Source organism: Pongo pygmaeus, chromosome X (genome assembly GCF_028885625.2).
Source record: "Pongo pygmaeus isolate AG05252 chromosome X, NHGRI_mPonPyg2-v2.0_pri, whole genome shotgun sequence".
Classification (NCBI taxonomy): Eukaryota; Metazoa; Chordata; class Mammalia; order Primates; family Hominidae; genus Pongo; species Pongo pygmaeus.
The window spans coordinates 22,082,753-22,102,471 of NC_072396.2; the positions used below are offsets into that span (position 1 = coordinate 22,082,753).

At 35.4% G+C, this 19,719-nt stretch overlaps 1 protein-coding gene across 8 annotated transcripts in view; it reads left to right on the forward strand.

Annotated features, from left to right (window-relative positions):
• CNKSR2 (connector enhancer of kinase suppressor of Ras 2) overlaps positions 1–19,719 on the forward strand; it is a 282,653-nt gene that overhangs the window by 178,430 nt on the left and 84,504 nt on the right. For 4 of the 8 annotated variants that reach the window (XM_054472202.2, XM_054472204.2, XM_054472206.2 and 1 more), the window contains 2 exons: positions 10,832–10,921; positions 12,602–12,816. In XM_054472202.2, the coding sequence (XP_054328177.1) occupies positions 10,832–10,921; positions 12,602–12,816 (305 nt within the window). The remainder of the gene's footprint in view (positions 1–10,831; positions 10,922–12,601; positions 12,817–19,719) is intronic. The other 4 variants (XM_054472203.2, XM_054472205.2, XM_054472207.2 and 1 more) reach the window with 1 other exon arrangement.

Here is a 19,719-nt window from a genome sequence, read left to right on the forward strand (position 1 = left end):
ATACAAAAAATTAGCCAGGTGTGGCAGGATGTGCCTGTAATCCCAGTTACTTGGGAGACTGAGACAGGAGAATCGCTTCAACCCAGGAAGCAGAGATTTCAGTGAGCTGAGACCGTTGCACTCCAGCCTGGGCAACAGAGCGAGACTCCGTCTCAAAAAAAAAAAAAAAAAAAAAGAATGAGTTTCTGTCCTTTGCAGGGACATGGATAAAGCTGGAAACCATCATTCTCAGCAAACTAACACAGGAACAGAAAACCAAACACCGCAGGTTCTCATTCATAAGTGGGAGTTGAACAATGAAAACACATGGACACAGGGAGGGGAACATCACGCACTGGGGCCTTTCGGGGGGTGGGGGACTAGGGGAAGGATAGCATTAGGAGAAATACCTAATGTAGATGATGGGTTGGTGGGTGCAGCAAACCACCATGGCACGTGCATACCTATGTAACAAACCTGCGCATTCTGCACGTTTCCCAAAACTTAAAGTATAATTTAAGAAAAAGAAAAATCACTTCTAATAAAGTTCGATGGTATTCATATGTAGATGAAATAGAAGTATTAGCAAACCAAATCAACATAGCTGATGCAACTATGAGGGGGGAAAAAACCTCTTCAGATGAATTAATCGAAAAGATATGAACTAGATGAAATAGTGTTCCCTTATAAACAGAATGGGAAAGCCAAGAAGAGAAACAAGTCTCACTCAGTGATTCTCTGGGTTCAGTATTGTCCCCCAGGGGACATTTGGTAATTTCCGGGGACAATTTTGTTGTCACATTTGTGGTGGAAAGTTGCTACTGGCATCTAATGGGTAGAGACCAAAGATGCTACTAAACATCCTGCAGTGCTCAGGACAGCACCCAATAAGAATGATCTGGCCTGAAATGTCTGAGAAACCCTGGCTAACTTAAGAATCAATTTACAAATAAATTGAATACACAAGCAGATACTAGAAAATCAAAGTCAGAGACCTTGTATGGCACAAAGCTGATTGCCTTATATTTTTTTAATTGAAGGAACCTGGGAAGTTACTGCCCTGGAAAGATGTACCAACATTTATTCACAGTATATTCTCTGGACAGAAGTATTCATTTAAGGTTGTGAGCGCAGAAGTATTCATTTAAGGTTGTGAGCATCAGGGATTACCTAGCCTGTTCTACCATAGATAATCTAATCATGACATCCCCTGGAGAAGGAGACAATACGTTTATCCCTAGTCGAAATCCGAATACATTTTCCCCCATGAGAAAAAGAAAAACTATAATAAATAGTAGCTAGGTAAAGTTTAAATAGGGCTATTCATGTTAGCTTTCAGATCACAATATGACTTAAGTAATCCAGCAATTTCCTAAGTACGTTCTTCAGATCACTAGTTCTGAAAGATAGCCTATGGAAGAAAGAGGTTATATGGTTAAATAAGATGGGGAAGTTTTACATATTTTAGGCCCCTCTTGGAGATTAATAAATTCACATTCACATACTACATCTTTGAAAGTTTTGTTGAATTTGGGTTAATTTACTGTTTCCCAAATGTGTTTGTATATTAAATCCCTTTTTTGGTCACATAATACTTACCAGCTTCCCAATGGAACTAATGTTTTATGGAATGTATTTTGGAAAATATTGTAAAAGACTTTTGCAGCTCTTCTTAAAGACCCAACTACCAATGATACGATTTCTTTGTGTCTTAAGTTCCAAATAGCTGACTTACAGATAAGCATATAGAACAACCTCTGTTCTCAATATTTAAGCCTGCCCAGCAGTTGAATTATTGAATGTCATCTTCATTCTTATCTTGTAGAAAAGCCATATGTAAACTACTTTCTAGAGTAAATCTTATTTATGATGAAAGTTCAAACTAAAGTAAGAAAAACTATCTAGAAAGATCATTACATGGTGTTCTATACTTCAAGCCACTTGTGGAATTACTACTATCACTGCAAAACAATTTTCCAGAAGTCATGGAAGAAATAGATCCTTGGGGATAGAAAATGTCAGGTGTAATATTCGGTGTTCAAAAAGAGATAAGTAAAAATTACACACTGAATAATGACTGGAGACATTAGAGCAAATAATTAAAACAGTATACAGCCATTTAAAAGTGTACATATGACAACTTAGCGTTGTTTTATAGGCAACACATCATGTCATACCAATTTATTTGCCATCATTGTTAAGGTATTGGACCACAAACAAAAAGTTGCATCCACAGTTTATGTTCTAATCCTCCATTAGTTCTTCACATAGCCTTAGTATTTTGCAAGAGTTGCAAACTGGCTGTGAGGACACTTAAACAAACAAACAAAAAAAAAACAGTAATCATACATGCCATTAAATTTTTGAAGAAAAATTAATTGGATTTTTGTCCAATGTAATGGTCTTGAATGATACATCACTGAGGCAATTTGATGTAGTGAAAAGAGGTCTGGGATAGGAACTTGAAAGTCTGTGTTCATGGACTGACTCCAACTGTTTATTACCTGAAACTTCTTTAGTTTTTTTTTCACTGAATATCTGTGAAATCAGGGAGAGGATGAGGGTGAAGAGTATTAACCTGTGTGCTGTACTTTTACACTCCATTGTCTTGAAATTGTCTTATTTTTGTTCTGTGAACGTGTCCATTATGGCCCTACATTGTCAATAAAAGTGATGTTTCCATTGCAAAAAAAAAACTTTGGTCTGTCTTAAGTTTTTCATCTCTGCCTTTCTTGCTGACTTTACTAACAAGTAATGGTCTCAGAAAAATAGGTGAAAGGAATTGTAAAGTTATTACAAGATGTCATTTATTTTCAAATAAGAATGTTCAACTAGTTACCTTATTATCTTTTTTTACTTTTCATGAGAAAGAGTGACTGTCTTCCATATGCTGATAGGATTTGCAAGACACACTGCTTTACTAAAATTTTTAAACCTAGACTGCTTTAATTTGCAGTTCTTTAACTTGAGAACTGCATGCTTTTAACCAATAATATTTACATGCCTGTGTCATCTTTCTTGTTCACATTTATATCAATGCTGAGCACAGCAAAGAGACAAGCATTTTAGCCTAGCTCATTTTATACCAACCAGAGCCTTCAGAGTACCCAGAACTCTTTTGCCACTTAAACAGTATTTAAATCATCTAAATCTTTTCTCATTCCTCCCACACCCCTCTAATGTAGAGAAATTGTCTCTATGAACAGAGACAACATTTCAACTATTTCAACACATTTCCAAACTCCAATGTGTATGTATAGCTTGTTCCCTCTTGTGGTGGAATACTTACAAAAGGTAATTTGGTTCAAAATATAATTAGCCTTGGAATTAAGTGTTAAAAGTGCCACATAATTTTTTGACGCACTTCAGTATTTTCTCCTTTAGCAATTCTTTCATGTTATTCCCCATTTAAAGTATATATCACTTTTAGAAAGCAGCAGGAAAATACACAACCACAATGGAGCTTATTCTTGGAAATGATTTTTTTAACTTTTATTTTAAGTTTAGGGGTACAAGTGTGGGATTGTTACATAGGTAAACTTGTGTCATGGGGTTAGTTGTACAGATTATTTTATCACTCAGGTGTTTAGACTAGTACCCGTTAGTTGTTTTTCTTGATCCTCTCTCTCCTTCCACCTTCCACCCTCCAAAAGGCCCCAGTGTATGTTGTTCCCCTCTGTGTATCCATGTGTTCTCATCATTTAGATCCCACTTATAAGTGAGAACATGCAGTATTTGGTTTTCTGTTTCTGTGTTAGTTTGCTGAGGATAATGGCCTCCAGCTCCATCCATGTCCCTGCAAACAACATGATCTTGTTCTTTTTTATGATGTAGTATTCCATGGTTTATATGTGCCACATTTTCTTTATCTAGTCTATCATTGATGGACATTTATGTTGATTCCATGTCTTTGCTATTGTGAATAGTGCTGCAATGAACATACACATGCATATGTCTTTATAATAGAATGACTTCTATTCCTGTGGGTATATACCCGGTAATAGGATTGCTGGGTCAAATAGTATTTCTGTCTTTAGGTCTTTGAGGAATTGCCACACTGTCTTCCACAATGGCTGAACCAATTTATACTGCACCAACAGTGTATAAGAGTTCCTTTTTTTCCACAACCTCGCCAACATCTGTTTTTCTTTTTTTTTTTTTTTTTTTTTTTTTACTTTTTAGTAATAGCCATTCTGACAGGTGTGAGATGATGTCTCATTGTGGTTTTGATTTGCATTTCCCTAATGATTAGCAATGTTGAGCTTTTTTCCATATGATTGTTGGCAGCATGTATGTCTTCTTTTGAAAAGTGTCTGTTCATGTCCTTTGCCCACTTTTTTTATGGGGTTATTTATTTTGGAAATGAAATTTTAACTGGTTTTGTTTGGCATCAGTGAAACTGAAAAGATTTTAAATTAATCAATACAAAGTTTATATTTGATTTGTATTATTTATAAGTCATTAAAGGTAATCCTTAAATAATCCTCACATTGAAATGTTTACAAACCAATTTCTTCAGCCTCTTTTATCCAGAAATGAAATTTTTAAAATATGACTATAAAGATCAGATCGTTCATTCTTACTTATTTTACTGGATCCAGATATGTTACCATTATCCTTTAAAAATTACTGACTTTCCATTTAATTCAGTTTTACTTCCTCTTTAAATGTGTGATTCTCTACCTTAAATAACCCCAGGATGTTTTCCTAGAAATTCAGTCAGCCATCTGAAAGTAATTTTTCTGTCTGGTATGCGGGGTTTTTGATGGGTGTATGTGGCAAGCATATAGCTTAACTATACTTACTATGCTCATTTTCATCAAAATATTGGCTAAAATATTCAGAACAGATGTGTGTATGTGTATACTTTTTCTGAGACTCTAGAGAAAGCTTTTTTGTGAACATTAAAGGACATGTCAGACTTATGGAGAAATTTCTTTGAAAATTTTTTTAAACCTTTGACAACTGTAAGAGAAGACTGCTTCTCAGGTGCTGTTTATTACTCTGAAACTTAATGACTTGAGCATGCTTTTACAGAGTTTTTAAAAGCGATACAAATGAAAAGGCAGCAATTCAGTGGTGTTTCAACAGACAACATGGGAATGTATGTAGATAAGAAATCAAGAGACAGAACTAGTTCTGACTTGATTGGCAAACAGTTCTGTAAAGCTCAATTTGTCAGAAAAATGAAGAGTATTGGTGAGGGTAACATACTTGCCTTAGAAGGAAGGAAGAGGGAGGAAAAGAAGGAAGTGGAAAATTAGAAGGAAGGAAAGGGAAAGAAACTATGAAAATAGAAACTAATGATATAGCTTGGTTCCTTTTTGGTCTAGTGTCTGAGGCAAGTCCCCTATTTACTTTCTTAACAAGCAATGAGTTAAATATTGAACGGTTACTGTGTTTAAGGTACTGCGCTAAGTGTGGGAGATACCACAGTAGACAGTAGAAAAGTCTGTCTTCTCCCATGAAGTTTACAGTCTAGAAGGGTGACAGAATTCAAGTAACTAAATTAATAAATACTTATGTGACTATAATTGTCATGCTACGAAGAAGAACTTTGAGAGGAAATGAGACAAACACAGAGAATCCTGACCTAGAATGAGAGGCCAAGGATCGTATTCCTAAGGAAATGACATTTTTGCTTAGCTCTGAAGGGTGCGTGTGAATTTATTATAAGAAGAGAGGAAAATCAGAAGACAGAGTCCTAGGGTGCCGGGTAAGGAAAGTGTTTCAAGGAAGGAGTAGTACTCGGTGCTGTGCTACAGATACATCAGAAAAGTCAAGGACTCTGAAAATTGTCTGTTGGATTTAGCAACATGGAGGCCCTAAAAACCTTGACAATAGCAGTTTTGGTGGAATAGTGGGGACAAGAGCTTAATCGGAAAAGATTCAAGAGAGGAGGAGAAGAATTGGGGGCTACAAATATAAAGAAGCTTTCTACAAGGTTTTCTGTAAAGAGGAAGAAAAAATAAGGTGGTAGCTGGGTAGAGGTTTGTGGGGTGAGGAGAGTTACTTTTTTAAAAATGATTGGAGAAATTACAGCATGTTTATATGCTAATGGGAATGACTGAGTAGAAAGAGAAAAGTTGATGCAGGAGAAAGAAGGGAGGATTGCTCAAGGCATGCCCTTGAGCAGGTCGGAGGGAATAGGATCCAATGAGCAACCCAGTAATTTGAGATCTCCCTAATCTCACAATACAGCATAATAAGTATTGTATATATGCTAAAGGCACTAGGAAAAAGCTTAGGAAGCCCAGTAGAGTGAGCAGTTAACTCTGCCAAAGGGGATTGTAGCATTTGTGATATCACCTAAAATGCTTTATTATCTGAGGTAAAAATTAGTTTATTTTCAAGCAATGTTGTACACTATCATTAAAGCATAGCAATTTTATATTAAAATACAGTAATTAGGATGTATCATTATACAGCACTTCATCATTGTCTATATTCTTAAAATTGTATTTTGTGTTCCATTTGCTTAATTGCGCTGAATATAGTCCATAATTCTTAAAAACCTACTTGCCATCAATATCATAATAAAATTCAGACAAAATCCAAAAAATATTTATCTTTTTTTCTGTGTGCCTCTATAAAAATATTTATCTTTTACCTTTACCACATTTATTAGAATACAGGAAGAAATACAGCACAAAATACCTGCCTCTATGGAGACACCAATTAAAAAACCCTAGATGTGCAACAGATATTAAAAGCCAGGAAGGGGAACATCACACTCTGGGGACTGTTGTGGGGTGGGGGGAGGGGGGAGGGATAGCATTAGGAGATATACCTAATGCTAAATGATGAGTTAATGGGTGCAGCACACCAGCATGGCACACGTATACATATGTAACTAACCTGTACATTGTGCACATGTACCCTAAAACTTAAAGTATAATAATAATTAAAAAATAATAATAAAAAAATAAATAAAAGCCAAATAAAATAATGGTTATATTATGAGGCACTAGAACAGTGGTATCACAAGGTTTATGATAGGGTGCCAAATGAACTCTGCAATTAATACATGCTTTATACTTATAGGAATAAAAAATTAAGAAGTGGTCAGCAAAAATATTTAAATGGGCCCTAATCCTTGTTTTCTAGATTATATTCTTTGCTGTTATTATTCTTATCATGAATTAGTAATCTTAACTTTACAACTTCAAAAACCAGTATAAGTATTACTATGTAAAGACATGTCTTAAACTTTTCCAGATTACTTTTCAGAGATTTATGTTTTATTTATGTACATTTACACAGGAATGGGTCAGATGTATTTAATTTTATTAAACCAATCCATTTGTATTAAAGCCTTAAAAAGTCATATGAGTATGAAAATACTTTGCATGTATTAATAATAGCATATATTTGATTTAAGTCTATAATGCTTATAGTACTCTTGCCTTTGGTGTTTTGTTTCACTTGGTTTTTTACCAACAGCACTAAAACATTGAATCATAAAGTTATCTTTCCATTTGAACTTTGCTGTCCTGTGAAATTAAAATGCTGCTGTATACATGCAGTAGCAAACATATTTTCAAGCTGTAATCAATGATCTGTATATTTGGAATTAGAAATAATTTAAGCCATGGTCTATTTTTCAATCTGCCATGGACTGCTATTTATACAAGAATGTTACCTTATGTTATTGGTTTAACTGCTTTATTAAGTCGACTTCAGTATCAGCACAATTAAAAATCAATACTTATAAGCAACATTATTTGTTCTACCTAAATTAATAATATACTGTATTTTTTTAAATACTTATTTTTATTTGTGTTGCTGAATCTATAGTTTTATAACTAATAAAAGCAAAACCTTGATGTTCTCCAAAAGTAAATTTCAGTAAAACTTTTTCTTTCGATTTTTTTCTAATTTAGTATATTTTCCTTCGATTGTGTATTAGTAATATACAGTATAATTCTGTTAAAAAAAAAGTCACCCCCGGAAAAGTCAGTGTTAAAAATCTTCTGCATAATTGTTTCTATGGCTAATTATACAACCAGACATATCAAGGGCTTAATTACATGCTTCAATGACTTAGCTCCATTAGAATTTCAGAGATGACACAAAATATAATGAATACAATTATGTATTTCATATTCTGTGTGTGAAGTATGTTTCTTCTTCTTGTTTTTGTGCACATATGTTTGACTCCAAACAACCAATTTTCAAAAAATATCTGACTAGCTTTTTAATATATATAACATATAAAGCAAGTGAAACAACTGCTTATTTATTGGATTTTCACTTTTCAAAAGATTTTTTGATGACATGTAAAAACGGTGCTAGAGCTGTTAATTGCTTCAGTTTCGGTGCCATGCTGAAGTAGAGTTTATTTCTAAAACCAGATCCTAAAGAAATAAATTGTAGATATTTTGAAAATACAGCCTTCATAACATTGAAAATCTGGAGGACTGATTGTGCTAAGTGGTGGGAATAGACATAACAAAAGGAGACCTTCCCTCAAACCCTTACCCTACTTTCGATGGGCAGAATATTGACCTGGATCTATAAATGGCTGTTGTGAGACCTCGGTTCTTCTTAGCTTGAAAGAATTTAAACAAGAGACACACAGCAAAGGAGATATAGTATAGAGCAATTTATTGCAAAGGACAAAGAATATTATGAAAGTTAGGTGCAGAATAGACAGTACACCCTGAGAGAGGATTCAGTACAAGCTGCTCCTAAGGATGAGACCACCAAGGCTGGCACTAGGGAGACTCCCTTTATGAGAGTCTTACATAATTATTCATAAAGGAGTGGGAAGAGGTGTTGCTAGTAAGCATATTCTTGGTTGTCCTCTGGGTGCACATGCACAGTAGCTGTACATGCTTGTTCATACATTGCATGTCTCATTAGCATCTAAAATCTCTATCCAGGGGTGTGTTGTTTACTATTATAATGAGCAAAGGGTCAGTCTGAGGACAGGTGTAATCAAAATGCATGTGCTCCCTGCAGGGGAAATTCCCTACTGTAGATAGCTGTGTTTGAATGAGCTGGACTACAGTGTGAGTGCTGGGGCTTATTGTGTTAACTGTATGGTCGCCATGTGAGGACATGTTTACTTCGTTGACTACCTATCCTGCCTCAGATCATCTCACTCAAATTCCCTTTGTGTAAAAGAGCAGAGATATACTGTTGGAGAATTTGGAATATTAGGTGATCATTTACAAAGTTGTTTGCATACCTTGAAAGGAAGCCATTAAATAAATATTACATTTTTGGCTCATTAATAATTGTATCATGTCTAGTTAATCTTCAGATTTTAAAAGAGCTTAGCAAAACAGACTAAACTGTATCAGTGTTGACAATAAAAAGCCATAAGATTGATACTTTTTCCTTAAGAACAGAATTAGAATTCTCCTAACAGAATTTTTTAAAGCACATTGAGTGATTTTAATAATCATAAAATTTAGCTGGGCAAGGAGGGAAGTTGCAGGGACAGAAGGTGACTGACAGATACTGAAAAGTGGTATGACAGGTATTAATAGATTAAAGGAGGAAGAATTGTTGGACTTGGAGTAGGTAGTGTGCTAGAAATACAAAAGGTGGTAGTTGGTAAGCTGGATATTTAAAGGGATTGCAGCCTTTGCTGATGAGACTAAGCATATGACCACAGGAATGAGTGTGAGAGAGAACCTCAAGAAACTGAAAGGCCAGACTCTCAGAGGGTGAATATTGTAGTTGCCAAGAATTATGACAGAAGTAAGTGTGAGTGCCTGGGTTTGAATCCTGATACTATGTACTTACCAGGTATATGTCCTTGGGCAAGTTATATAACCTTAGTTTCCTCATCAGTTAAAATGAGGATAATTATAGTATATTTCTCTGAATTATCAGGAGTAAACAATTTAATACTTATGAAACTCTTAGTATGTGGTATATGGCAAATGACATATAAATGTTTGTACTATTATCAGAATCATAATAACCATTATTATTTGTATGATCCAGTCCTGTGTGAGTCTCCACTTTTCATTCACTAGAAATTTATTAAGCAACTATTTCATGCCAGGCATTTTGCTAGGTATCCTGTTAAAATTTTTGAATTATTTTATTTGGCTGTTTTAGGCTTCAGGAATTTCAAGTGGAACAGAAATAATGTACTGCAGCCTCACCAAAATAAAAGTTATTCTTGAAGTCTTTGCCATGAGTTCTCCTTGCTGAATTAAAATTCTGTTTAGTAGGGATACAGACCCAGGGGGAAATGGAACAAACCAAAGCAGTCATTACTTGGATCTATATACTGGACAGGCTCACTGTAGCAAAAGAGATGCTTAGAAGCAGACTCAGCTGTAGGACATGAAAGAGAATCTAACCATATTTTTGAGGCATGGTGGTGTCCAAAATGTATGGTGATAGGAGATGGGAAGCAGCAAAGATAAAAAGTTATCCTTGTGGTGTTCCAACTTGAAACAGTGGGTTAATGTCTGGTAGTCAGGTTAAACACAGAGAGCTACCATCTTGGAGGTTGGCTATCAAGATATAGACACTTGGACATTAGGAAATAAGATAGAGATCCGGTTACTGAGTAAAATCACTTATATGATTATCTTCTTTGTTAAAAAAAAAAAAACTATACCCTTAAAGTCTGGGGTTCCTAAGAGAGCTAACCTAGGCTATTCATTATTATTTATAAAAAGTACCTTAAGTTTGCTTTATCACCTGGCCAATAGGCAATTTCACCTTCTGGCTCAAAACACATTTTCTCCATCTACACAAATGCCAACCATAATGTTGCATAAGAGTGAGTGTGTTTGGTAGACTTTAGCTAAAAATCAGTATAAGTTTGAGCAGACATGGGGAAGAAAAACAATGTGATGTGAACTTTGTTCTCTGTGTTTAGGCAAGCTACGACCTATATCTATGCCAGTGGAATATAATTGGGTGGGGGACTATGAAGATCCAAATAAGATGAAGAGAGATAGTAGAAGAGGTAAGTGTTCTAGAATTTCAGTGTAGGCTGGGTTGTTTGAACAATAAGCAAATTTAAATGTTCTGTAAATAGATTGTTATGGCTTCAGTGGAAAACTTATTCTATCATTGACTTTATTGTACAACAAAACCAAGTAAGACCAATATTTGACTATCTTGACCCATTATTAAACAGATACTGTCTCTGAATGCCTTCTAAGGGGTTCCAGGTACATAAGTACGGTATTAAAAGTAAATATCTTATTGTTATTTGAAAGGTAATATTTGGAACACAAGGTCAGAAGTGTGAAACTGCATAAAATAATTAAGTTCAGTGAATAGGAAGAGTTTATCATCAGTCCTCATCGGTCTGCAATGCAACCTCACCAATTTTGTATGGAATCAACCTCAAAATGAGCATTGAAGCACATGGGTTAAAAGCTAATGGAAACTGGGCCAGTGACTTCTAACAAAAACCATGTAGAAATAGAAAAAAAAAAAAACTGTGCTTTTTTTTTCCTGTTCTGTTTGCTGCTCACAGTTATCTTCTTACATGGGGGTGGGCTACTCTTGAAGGATCTACCAAAAGTAAGTTTTTATGTTCACTTATCCTGCTATAGAAATGAGCAATAGAGAGCAACTGAAAGTTTCCCTACTAAATAGGATTTGATCAAGTGTGGGTATGGTGGGCCCAGTGGGTCATGCTGCTACTTTGACTTTCTGAAGTAGAGAGCCGTAAGGTCGTAGGTGGAAAATAAAACAAATCAAAACAAAAAACTATTCATAGAATGAAAGTTCACTAAGCTTCCTTCATGATATGTTTGACCCGTTTTCTTGTTATTTCTAGCCAGTATACAGAATTTATTTTATTACTGCACAGATCCACAGACCATATGGACAAGCAAGCATGAATATCTGATTCATTAGTCTTCTTAATACTTGTTTTATGGAGTGAGCATTTCTGAAAATGTTGATAAATACAGGAACATTGACAGATTCCTTTATATCTGTGTATTCATTCCATTTTCCAATCTTCAATTTCTAATCTCATTTGTTCTACAGAATAAATCAAGAAAAGTATAAAAGAGAAATGCTTATCACATGCTATCTCAGAGTCACTGTTTTGGGTCTTCATATTTTAGTGACTTTTGTTGATGGGAAGGGGAACCATGTGAAGCACTAAGAGCTGACTACCAATTTAAGCATAGAATTCCTGAACTAAATTTCCTGACTATTGGTTCTTAATGTGGGCCTTAACTTCTCCAAGCACGCTACCTTGCATGCCACGGGCTGGTTTGTTATTGGGCTTTGGCAAAATCCCCATGAGGGAGATTGTTACAAATTTTATAAGCCACACACCTAGAATTTCTGATTCAAGTTCCAGAGGTGATTCTAATGTAGTTGGTCCAAAGCTAAAACTTGGAGAAATAATCTATCAACTGTCTATTTTTTATTGTCTTACCATACCAAATAATTAAGATATACTGTATTTCACTACATATTTTATAAGTTAAATCAAGTTAAAGTTCTGAAATGAAATATATTAGGTTGGGGCAAAAGTAATTGCGGTTCTTGCGATTAAAAGTAATAGGAAAAACTGCAATTACTTTTGCACCAACCTAATAATAGCACAATTGAGAAAGAATGGTAAATTTGGGGTATTTGTGTATTTACATTGGTGTATTTATCTCTTTTTATATAGAAAACTCTCTACTTCGGTATATGAGCAATGAAAAGATTGCTCAAGAAGAATACATGTTTCAGAGAAACAGCAAAAAGGACACAGGGAAGAAGTCAAAAAAGAAGGGTGATAAGAGTAATAGCCCAACTCACTATTCATTGCTACCTAGTTTACAAATGGATGCACTGAGACAAGACATCATGGGCACTCCTGTGCCAGAGACCACACTATACCATGTAAGTAAAATTTCAAAGACTCTTCAATACAGCTTTTATTGGAAGACTGGCAAGTGACTCTTTTGGGTAAAGTCTAGGTTATTTTTATCCTTTTACTAGATTTTCACAAAAGAGCCTAACTTTAAAGTTTATGCCGTTAAAAAATGATGGGTAATTGATTTTTTTCTGAAGTTTATGTGTTCAATGAGTTCATAGTTGTAGTAAGTTGGATTTTAATGGGATAACTTAATATGCACAAAATTGATGGAGAACAATAATAAATAGCTGATTAATCATCAGTGTGATACTATGCAATGCACAGATAGCTATAAAATTCAACATTAAAGATATAATTTTAATGTAGTCATGATTCCATTTAAAAATGAGCATCTATTATTTGCTAGACATGGAGAGTAGGGCTAGAGGTAAAATGGGAAGACGTGACACACCATTATATGGGGAGAAAGACATGCTGAGAGTCCCAGTATAACTTAACTGTTGTGATGGGTGGGTGCAGAAAGTATAAGAGGAACATGGGAGAAATAGAGCCTTAGTCTTTAGGGGAAGTGAGAAAAGGCTTCAGAGTGGGGAGCATTTGAATGAAGAATAAAATATGAGAAGCAGTATTTTAGTGCGAAGGTATATGCAGGTGCACCACAAATGTGTGAGAATGTGGCATGTTCCAAGGATTTCGTGTGGCTTATAATTGCTGGTTTATTAACAGTTGCAGGAAATGGCATGAGGAAGGGGCAGTAGATGGGCCTGGTGACATAGGTAAAGGTTAGATCAGGAATTGTATGATGAAGTACTTAGGTTCTTTCCTGCAGTAATAAAGAGCTATTGAATAATTTTGAACTGGGAACTTGCATGATCAAATCGGCCTGTTGGATCTCTCTAGTGCAGAGCATCATTTGAGAGATCAGAAGCAGGGCTATTAAGTCCAGGCCATGTGGATAATGAGAAACTAGGATAATGGCCGTGTGGAAGCTGAGAATCATGTTAGCAAGAACATTTAATCCACAAAATTATGCATTTTAAACCATTTTGGTTAAAAGGAGTTTGTTGTGTCACTGGAACTATAGCTTCTTATTAGGAGCCCTTGAAAAACATGGACTGCAAGTTTTTAAGTAATTTGAATGACTGTGCTTAATGCTTAAAATATCAAAAAAATTTTAATCTGCCCCTGCTGTAGAAGGTATACCATCTGGGCATTCAAAATGTGAAAGATTTAATAACTTACAATTGAGTTGTTTCTCTGAGCAAATCTCTTAAATCATCTACTTATTCTATAGCTCTTTCATAAAACTAGAGTGTAGAAAAATGTTTTTTATTTGGACTATAGTGTTATTAGCACTCCTAGGTGCCTCATTCTTTACCCTCCCTTCTCCCCAGTTGCATACTCTGAAAAGTCTCTTTCTAAGACACTAGCGCCTGTATCAGAATCTGCTCCATTAAATGACTGATCGATTGAATTACTATTTTTTCCATGGACATTCAGAGTCAGCCTGAAATCAGTACTCTTAGTTGTTTGAAAGGGGACCACTTTTGTTATTACCACTATTCAGAAGAGCTGTATGAGCACTGAGCTTCCTCTAGAATCTGGTGTTCCAGTCATAAGTAATACCCTGAACAAAAGTTTGAAGATGAGGGACAGATGGCCTGTTCGAGAGGGTAGTTGGTAGTGAGAGATGAACCTAGAGAAGGAAGAAGAGACCATCACTTTAACTCAGAGTGTACAAATTATTAAAAGTTTGGATTTATCCTGAGAGTAGTGAGCCATTGAAGGCACATTTAAATACTCAGCCTGTTCCATTCTGTCATGCATATCCTGACAGATGTTATACTGTGTGGGGAAGGAAAGTAGTTAAGTCTTGTGAATTATGAGGTATTAAATTAGGGAAGACAGTAAAAGGTGAGCCAAATTGGTAATCAGGAATATTGCGAATATTTTTGAGGAGTATAAATTGTTACCACCTTTCTGAAGGACATTGTTTAGTTATATATATCAAGAATCTGGTCTACTAACTTCACTTCTAGAAATTTATTCTAAGAAAGAAATCAGAGTCCACTTTTGCCTCCTGTTTTTATTATATGTCTTGAATCTGTAACATGGTATTTCTCAGATAGTTGACATCTATCTCAACTAATTTTTGACAGAGGACCAGCATAGAGTAAGGAATATTGTTAACTTTGGGGGAGATCTTCCCCTATAATGCTGATACACCAATTCCAGAGTAGAAGGCTGGGTACTTCCTAACTCTGTTCTCAGGTTTAGAAGAAGCAAAATAATCGCTAACCCCCAAGTGCATGTTGGATATCTATAGCCAATGTTCTAAAAGAGAGAACTCTAATTGGTGGGGTTTTTACTAGGCTCTTGAGTTCCCTTGAGGATCTCACCTTGCCCTTATTTAGTGCTTTCACAGTTAGCAAGGAAGTTTCCACATTTGATATGTCTTTTGAACTTCACAGCAACCCTATTTGCAAATGACAAAACTCAAACTCAGAAATGATTTACAAAAGCTGTTTTGCAAAAAAAAAAAATGTAAGTGCTGTTGTCAGGACTAGAACCCAAATCACCTACTCCAGGGATCTTTCCGCACTCTATCCTGTTGCTTTGTGCATGGTACACATTCTATATACAGAGTAATTTGTGCTTTAATGAATAAATGAGTGCATTTTGAAAGGCTTGACTTAAAAAAACATGTGCCCTTGTATGATGATATTAATAATGTTTTCAGTGCCCGGATTGATTTCTATCCAAAATTGTCTTTTGCTTCATGTTACTATATATTAAGTTAGGGGAAACATACTGAGCTGCCGCTGTTATAAAACACAAATAGTTATTTAGCTTGATCTATTGCTGGGACAACAGAATATTATAGTTAACAATGCTTGGACCTTGGAGACAAAACAACATACACTTAAATAATAGCTTTTTATATTTCACAGGAATTTCTGTTTTATTTTTACCTGTTTATACATGCTTATTTAAAAATGAAAGGCTTTTTTCTTATGTTAAATTTTCCTAAAAACACAATGTCAGTGTCAATCTGTAATCTAATCGCTTTCATGATGAACCACTAATCTTCATTTTTGCCAATTACTCCTTTGGATAACATGGCCATGTTTAATGGAATAGGACTTAAGTGGAAGAGGACTATGAAGATTGAGTATTGCATTTCTTTTTTTTTTTTTCTTTTATTATTATTATTATTATTATTATACTTTAGGTTTTATGGTACATGTGCGCAATGTGCAGGTAAGTTACATATGTATACATGTGCCATGCTGGTGCGCTTCACCCACCAACTCGTCATCTAGCATTAGGTATATCTCCCAATGCTATCCCTCCCCCCTCCCCATTTCATAGGCTTCTATCTCTGCTGTAATACTAGCTCTATGTAATCTAAAGATTTTAAGTTAAAAGTTAGAGAAAATTTAGTATGAATTTAATAGCAAGATAATATCATCATTAAATCCCCTTAAACAGCAAAGTAAAGGGGTGTGTGCATGCATGCATATAGTGTTCCTTATAAGCACACCTAGAGTATAATCTTCACTGTTCTGTTGTGGAAAACAGCCCAATAAAAATACACAAAGCAAGACAAATATTGTTTGGCTTCAGGGTTCAACTCATTATCCTATAATGAAGATTTAGAAGTATATGGGATTATAAAATATATTTTTATTCCATATATCTGATATTCTAGTTCATATATATTTTTCTTAAACTTATTTAAAAGGAAATTATTCACTGTGCTGTAGCTACCCCCAGTCATTGACCAGCTCTTTGCCACCACTTTCCTTTTCAACATGCTATTCCCGCTACTGAGAATGCTTTTATCTCTTTTTTCTCCCAAGAATTCCTGCGTGTCTAAACCTGAAATCACAAGGACATCTTCCCTGACCACTACCCTCTGAACTAAATCAGTTCTCCTATTTTCTCTTATCATCCAGTAGTTTTTCTTCAAAACCTTTGTTGGGATTTTTAATTATATATTTATGTGAACATCTGCTTAGATTCTTTCTCTCCTGTACATGGTAGGACAGGTATGCGCATGTTCATGATGATAAGCAGGGACAATTTCTCCATTTTGTTCAGTACTGTATTTCAGCACCTAGTACAAATGTAGTACCTTATAAGCTCTCAATAAAAATGTTATGAGTAAGTGAATTAATGATTGAGTGAGTAAATTTGACAGGAACTTCAGTGGCTTTCTCAGTGTCTTCAACCTGCAAACATAGCCCCCTCCATCTCCTAGGCCAACCCCACAGGGGCCAACAATGCAACAGGATTAGCTGCCTTACATCCCCTACCCTACCTCCTTCACTCCAGCTGAAAACTTCAGTTCCAACTAGTTCTTGCTTGCTTCCTTTCCCTGCCATCTCATTACAAAGGTTCCAATATGCCCATCAGCCAAGCATGTTATGACATTTTTCAAAAGAGCATAACTTTATTTTACCTACTTACTGATTCTGTCTGAAAATGTGGAAGCTGTTAGCTGCCAAAGCCCTCATCTAACCTGATAGTACATGAAGAAAAGGCAGACAGAAGTTTTTGTGTGTGGTGTGTGTGTATGTGTGTGTGTGAAATTCAGATGTGGTAAGAAAAGTCTTTAAAGAATAACTGAATTATTCTGAATCTCATCTTTAAATCTTGTAGGACTTATTTTTCCCCAATATGATGTGCATATGACAACTTGCTCTCACATTAAAGCTGCTAAACTAAATTCATATACAAAATAATTACTTAGGCCGAGCACAGTGGCTCATGCCTATAATCCCAGCACTTTGGGAGGCCAAGGCGGGTGGATTGCCTCAGCTCAGGAGTTTGAGACCAACCTGGACAACATGTCGAAACCCCATCTCTACAAAAAATACAAAAATTAGCTGGATGTGGTAGCATGCACCTGTAGTCCCAGCTACTTGGGAGGCTAAGGCAGGAGAATCACTAGAACCTGCAAGGTCTAGGCTACAGTGAGCCATGTTTGCACCACTGCACCCCAGCCTGGGTGACAGAGTGAGACACTGTCTCCAAAAATAATAGTGATAATAATAATAGTCATTTATTTTAAGTCTACATGCTGAGATGCCAGAACAAGTAAAATTGGATTATAGATTCAAGCAGTATGTAGGTATACTTTCATAAACTGAATACTGATGTAATTTTGGATGATTAAAAACAGACTTCTAGTAGGTGTTAAAAAGTCTGGATAATTCCTTTCATGACATTCAAACATTTAGGTGGCCTGTCTTTGTTTTTTTAGGATATAACTGCAAACATTCAATTGTTTTATGTCTGATAAGTACCTTCAGCCACTCTGGCCAATTTGTGAGGTTTTGTGGCTTTTTTTTGATGGAGGGAAGAGAGGGGTAGAACTGTTAAAAAACATTTTTATTTTTTTTTAATTTAGCAAGTAAATAAACATTATGAAAATACTATTCCGATAACTTTACAAATACTATCTTATTTAAATCTCATAATGCGTGGGAAGCTCAGTTGCTGGTGTTATCCTCATTTTACAGACTAGAAAGCTGAGGCACATGGATTAATTAGGTAGTTATGTGGTAGAGCTAGGATTTGAACATTTGCAGTCTGGCTCTTAGCATACTATATTGCCCCTCAAAAAATAGCATAATTTAACAGAAACCTAACAACAGTTGTATCGTGGCAACCATGTGTACAGCCCAGTCTAAGTGCAGTGGTATATACAAAGACTAATACAGGCATATCTCAGAGATAATGCATGTTCAGTTCCAGACAACCACAATAAAGTGAATGTTACAATAAAACAAGTCACGCAAGATTTTTTAGGTTCCCAGTGCATATAATAGTTATGTTTATACTATACTGTAGTCTGCTAAGTGCACAATAGCATTATGTCTAAAAAACAATGTACATAACTTAATTAGGAAATATTGCTAAAATATGCTAATGATTATGTGAGCCTTCAGCAAGTTGTTATTATGATTATGATTATTATTATTATTATTATTATTGCTGGTGGAGGGTTTTGCCTCAATGTTCATGTCTACTGACTAACCAGGGTGGTGGTAGCTAGAAGTTGGGGTGGTTGTGACAATTTCTTAAAATGACAAAGTTTGCTCTATCAGTTTACTCTTCCTTTCACAAAAGATTTATTAGCAGCATGAGATGCTGTTCAACAGCATTATATCCACAGTAGAACTTCATTCAAAATTGGGGTCAGGCTCTACTTCCAATTCTGGTTCTCTTGTTATTTCCACAACATTTGCAGTGACTTCCTCCACTAAAGTTTTGAACCCCTCAAAGTCATCCAGGAGGGTTGGATTCAATTTCTTCTAAATTCTTGTTAATCTTGATATTTTGACCTCCTCCTGTGAATCACAAACGTTCTTAATGGCATCTAGAATAGTGCATTCTTTCAACAAGGTTTTCAATTTACTTTGCCCAGATCCATCAGAGGAATCACTATCTATGGCAGCTATAGCCTTACAAAATGTATTTCTTAAATAATAAGACTTGAAATTTGAAATTACTCCTTGATCCATGGGCAGCTGTATGGCTGATATATTAGCAAACGTGAAAACAACATTAACCTTGTACATCTCCAACAGAGTTCTTGGTTGACCAGGTACATTGTCAATGAGCGGTAATTTTGAAAGGAATCTTTTTTTGTCTGAGCAGTAGGTTCCAATGATGGGCTTAAAATATTCAGAAAACCATGCTATAAATAGATGTGCTGTTTTCCAGGCTTTGTTGTTTCATTTATAAAGTACAGGCAGAGTTAATTTAGCATCATTCTCAAGGGCCCTAGGATTTTCAGAATGCTAAGTGAGCATTGGCTTCAAGTTAAAGTCATCAGCTCCGTTAGCCCCTAACAAGAGAGTCAGCCTGTTTTATGATTTGAAGCTAGGCATTGACTTCTCTCAAGCTATGAAAGT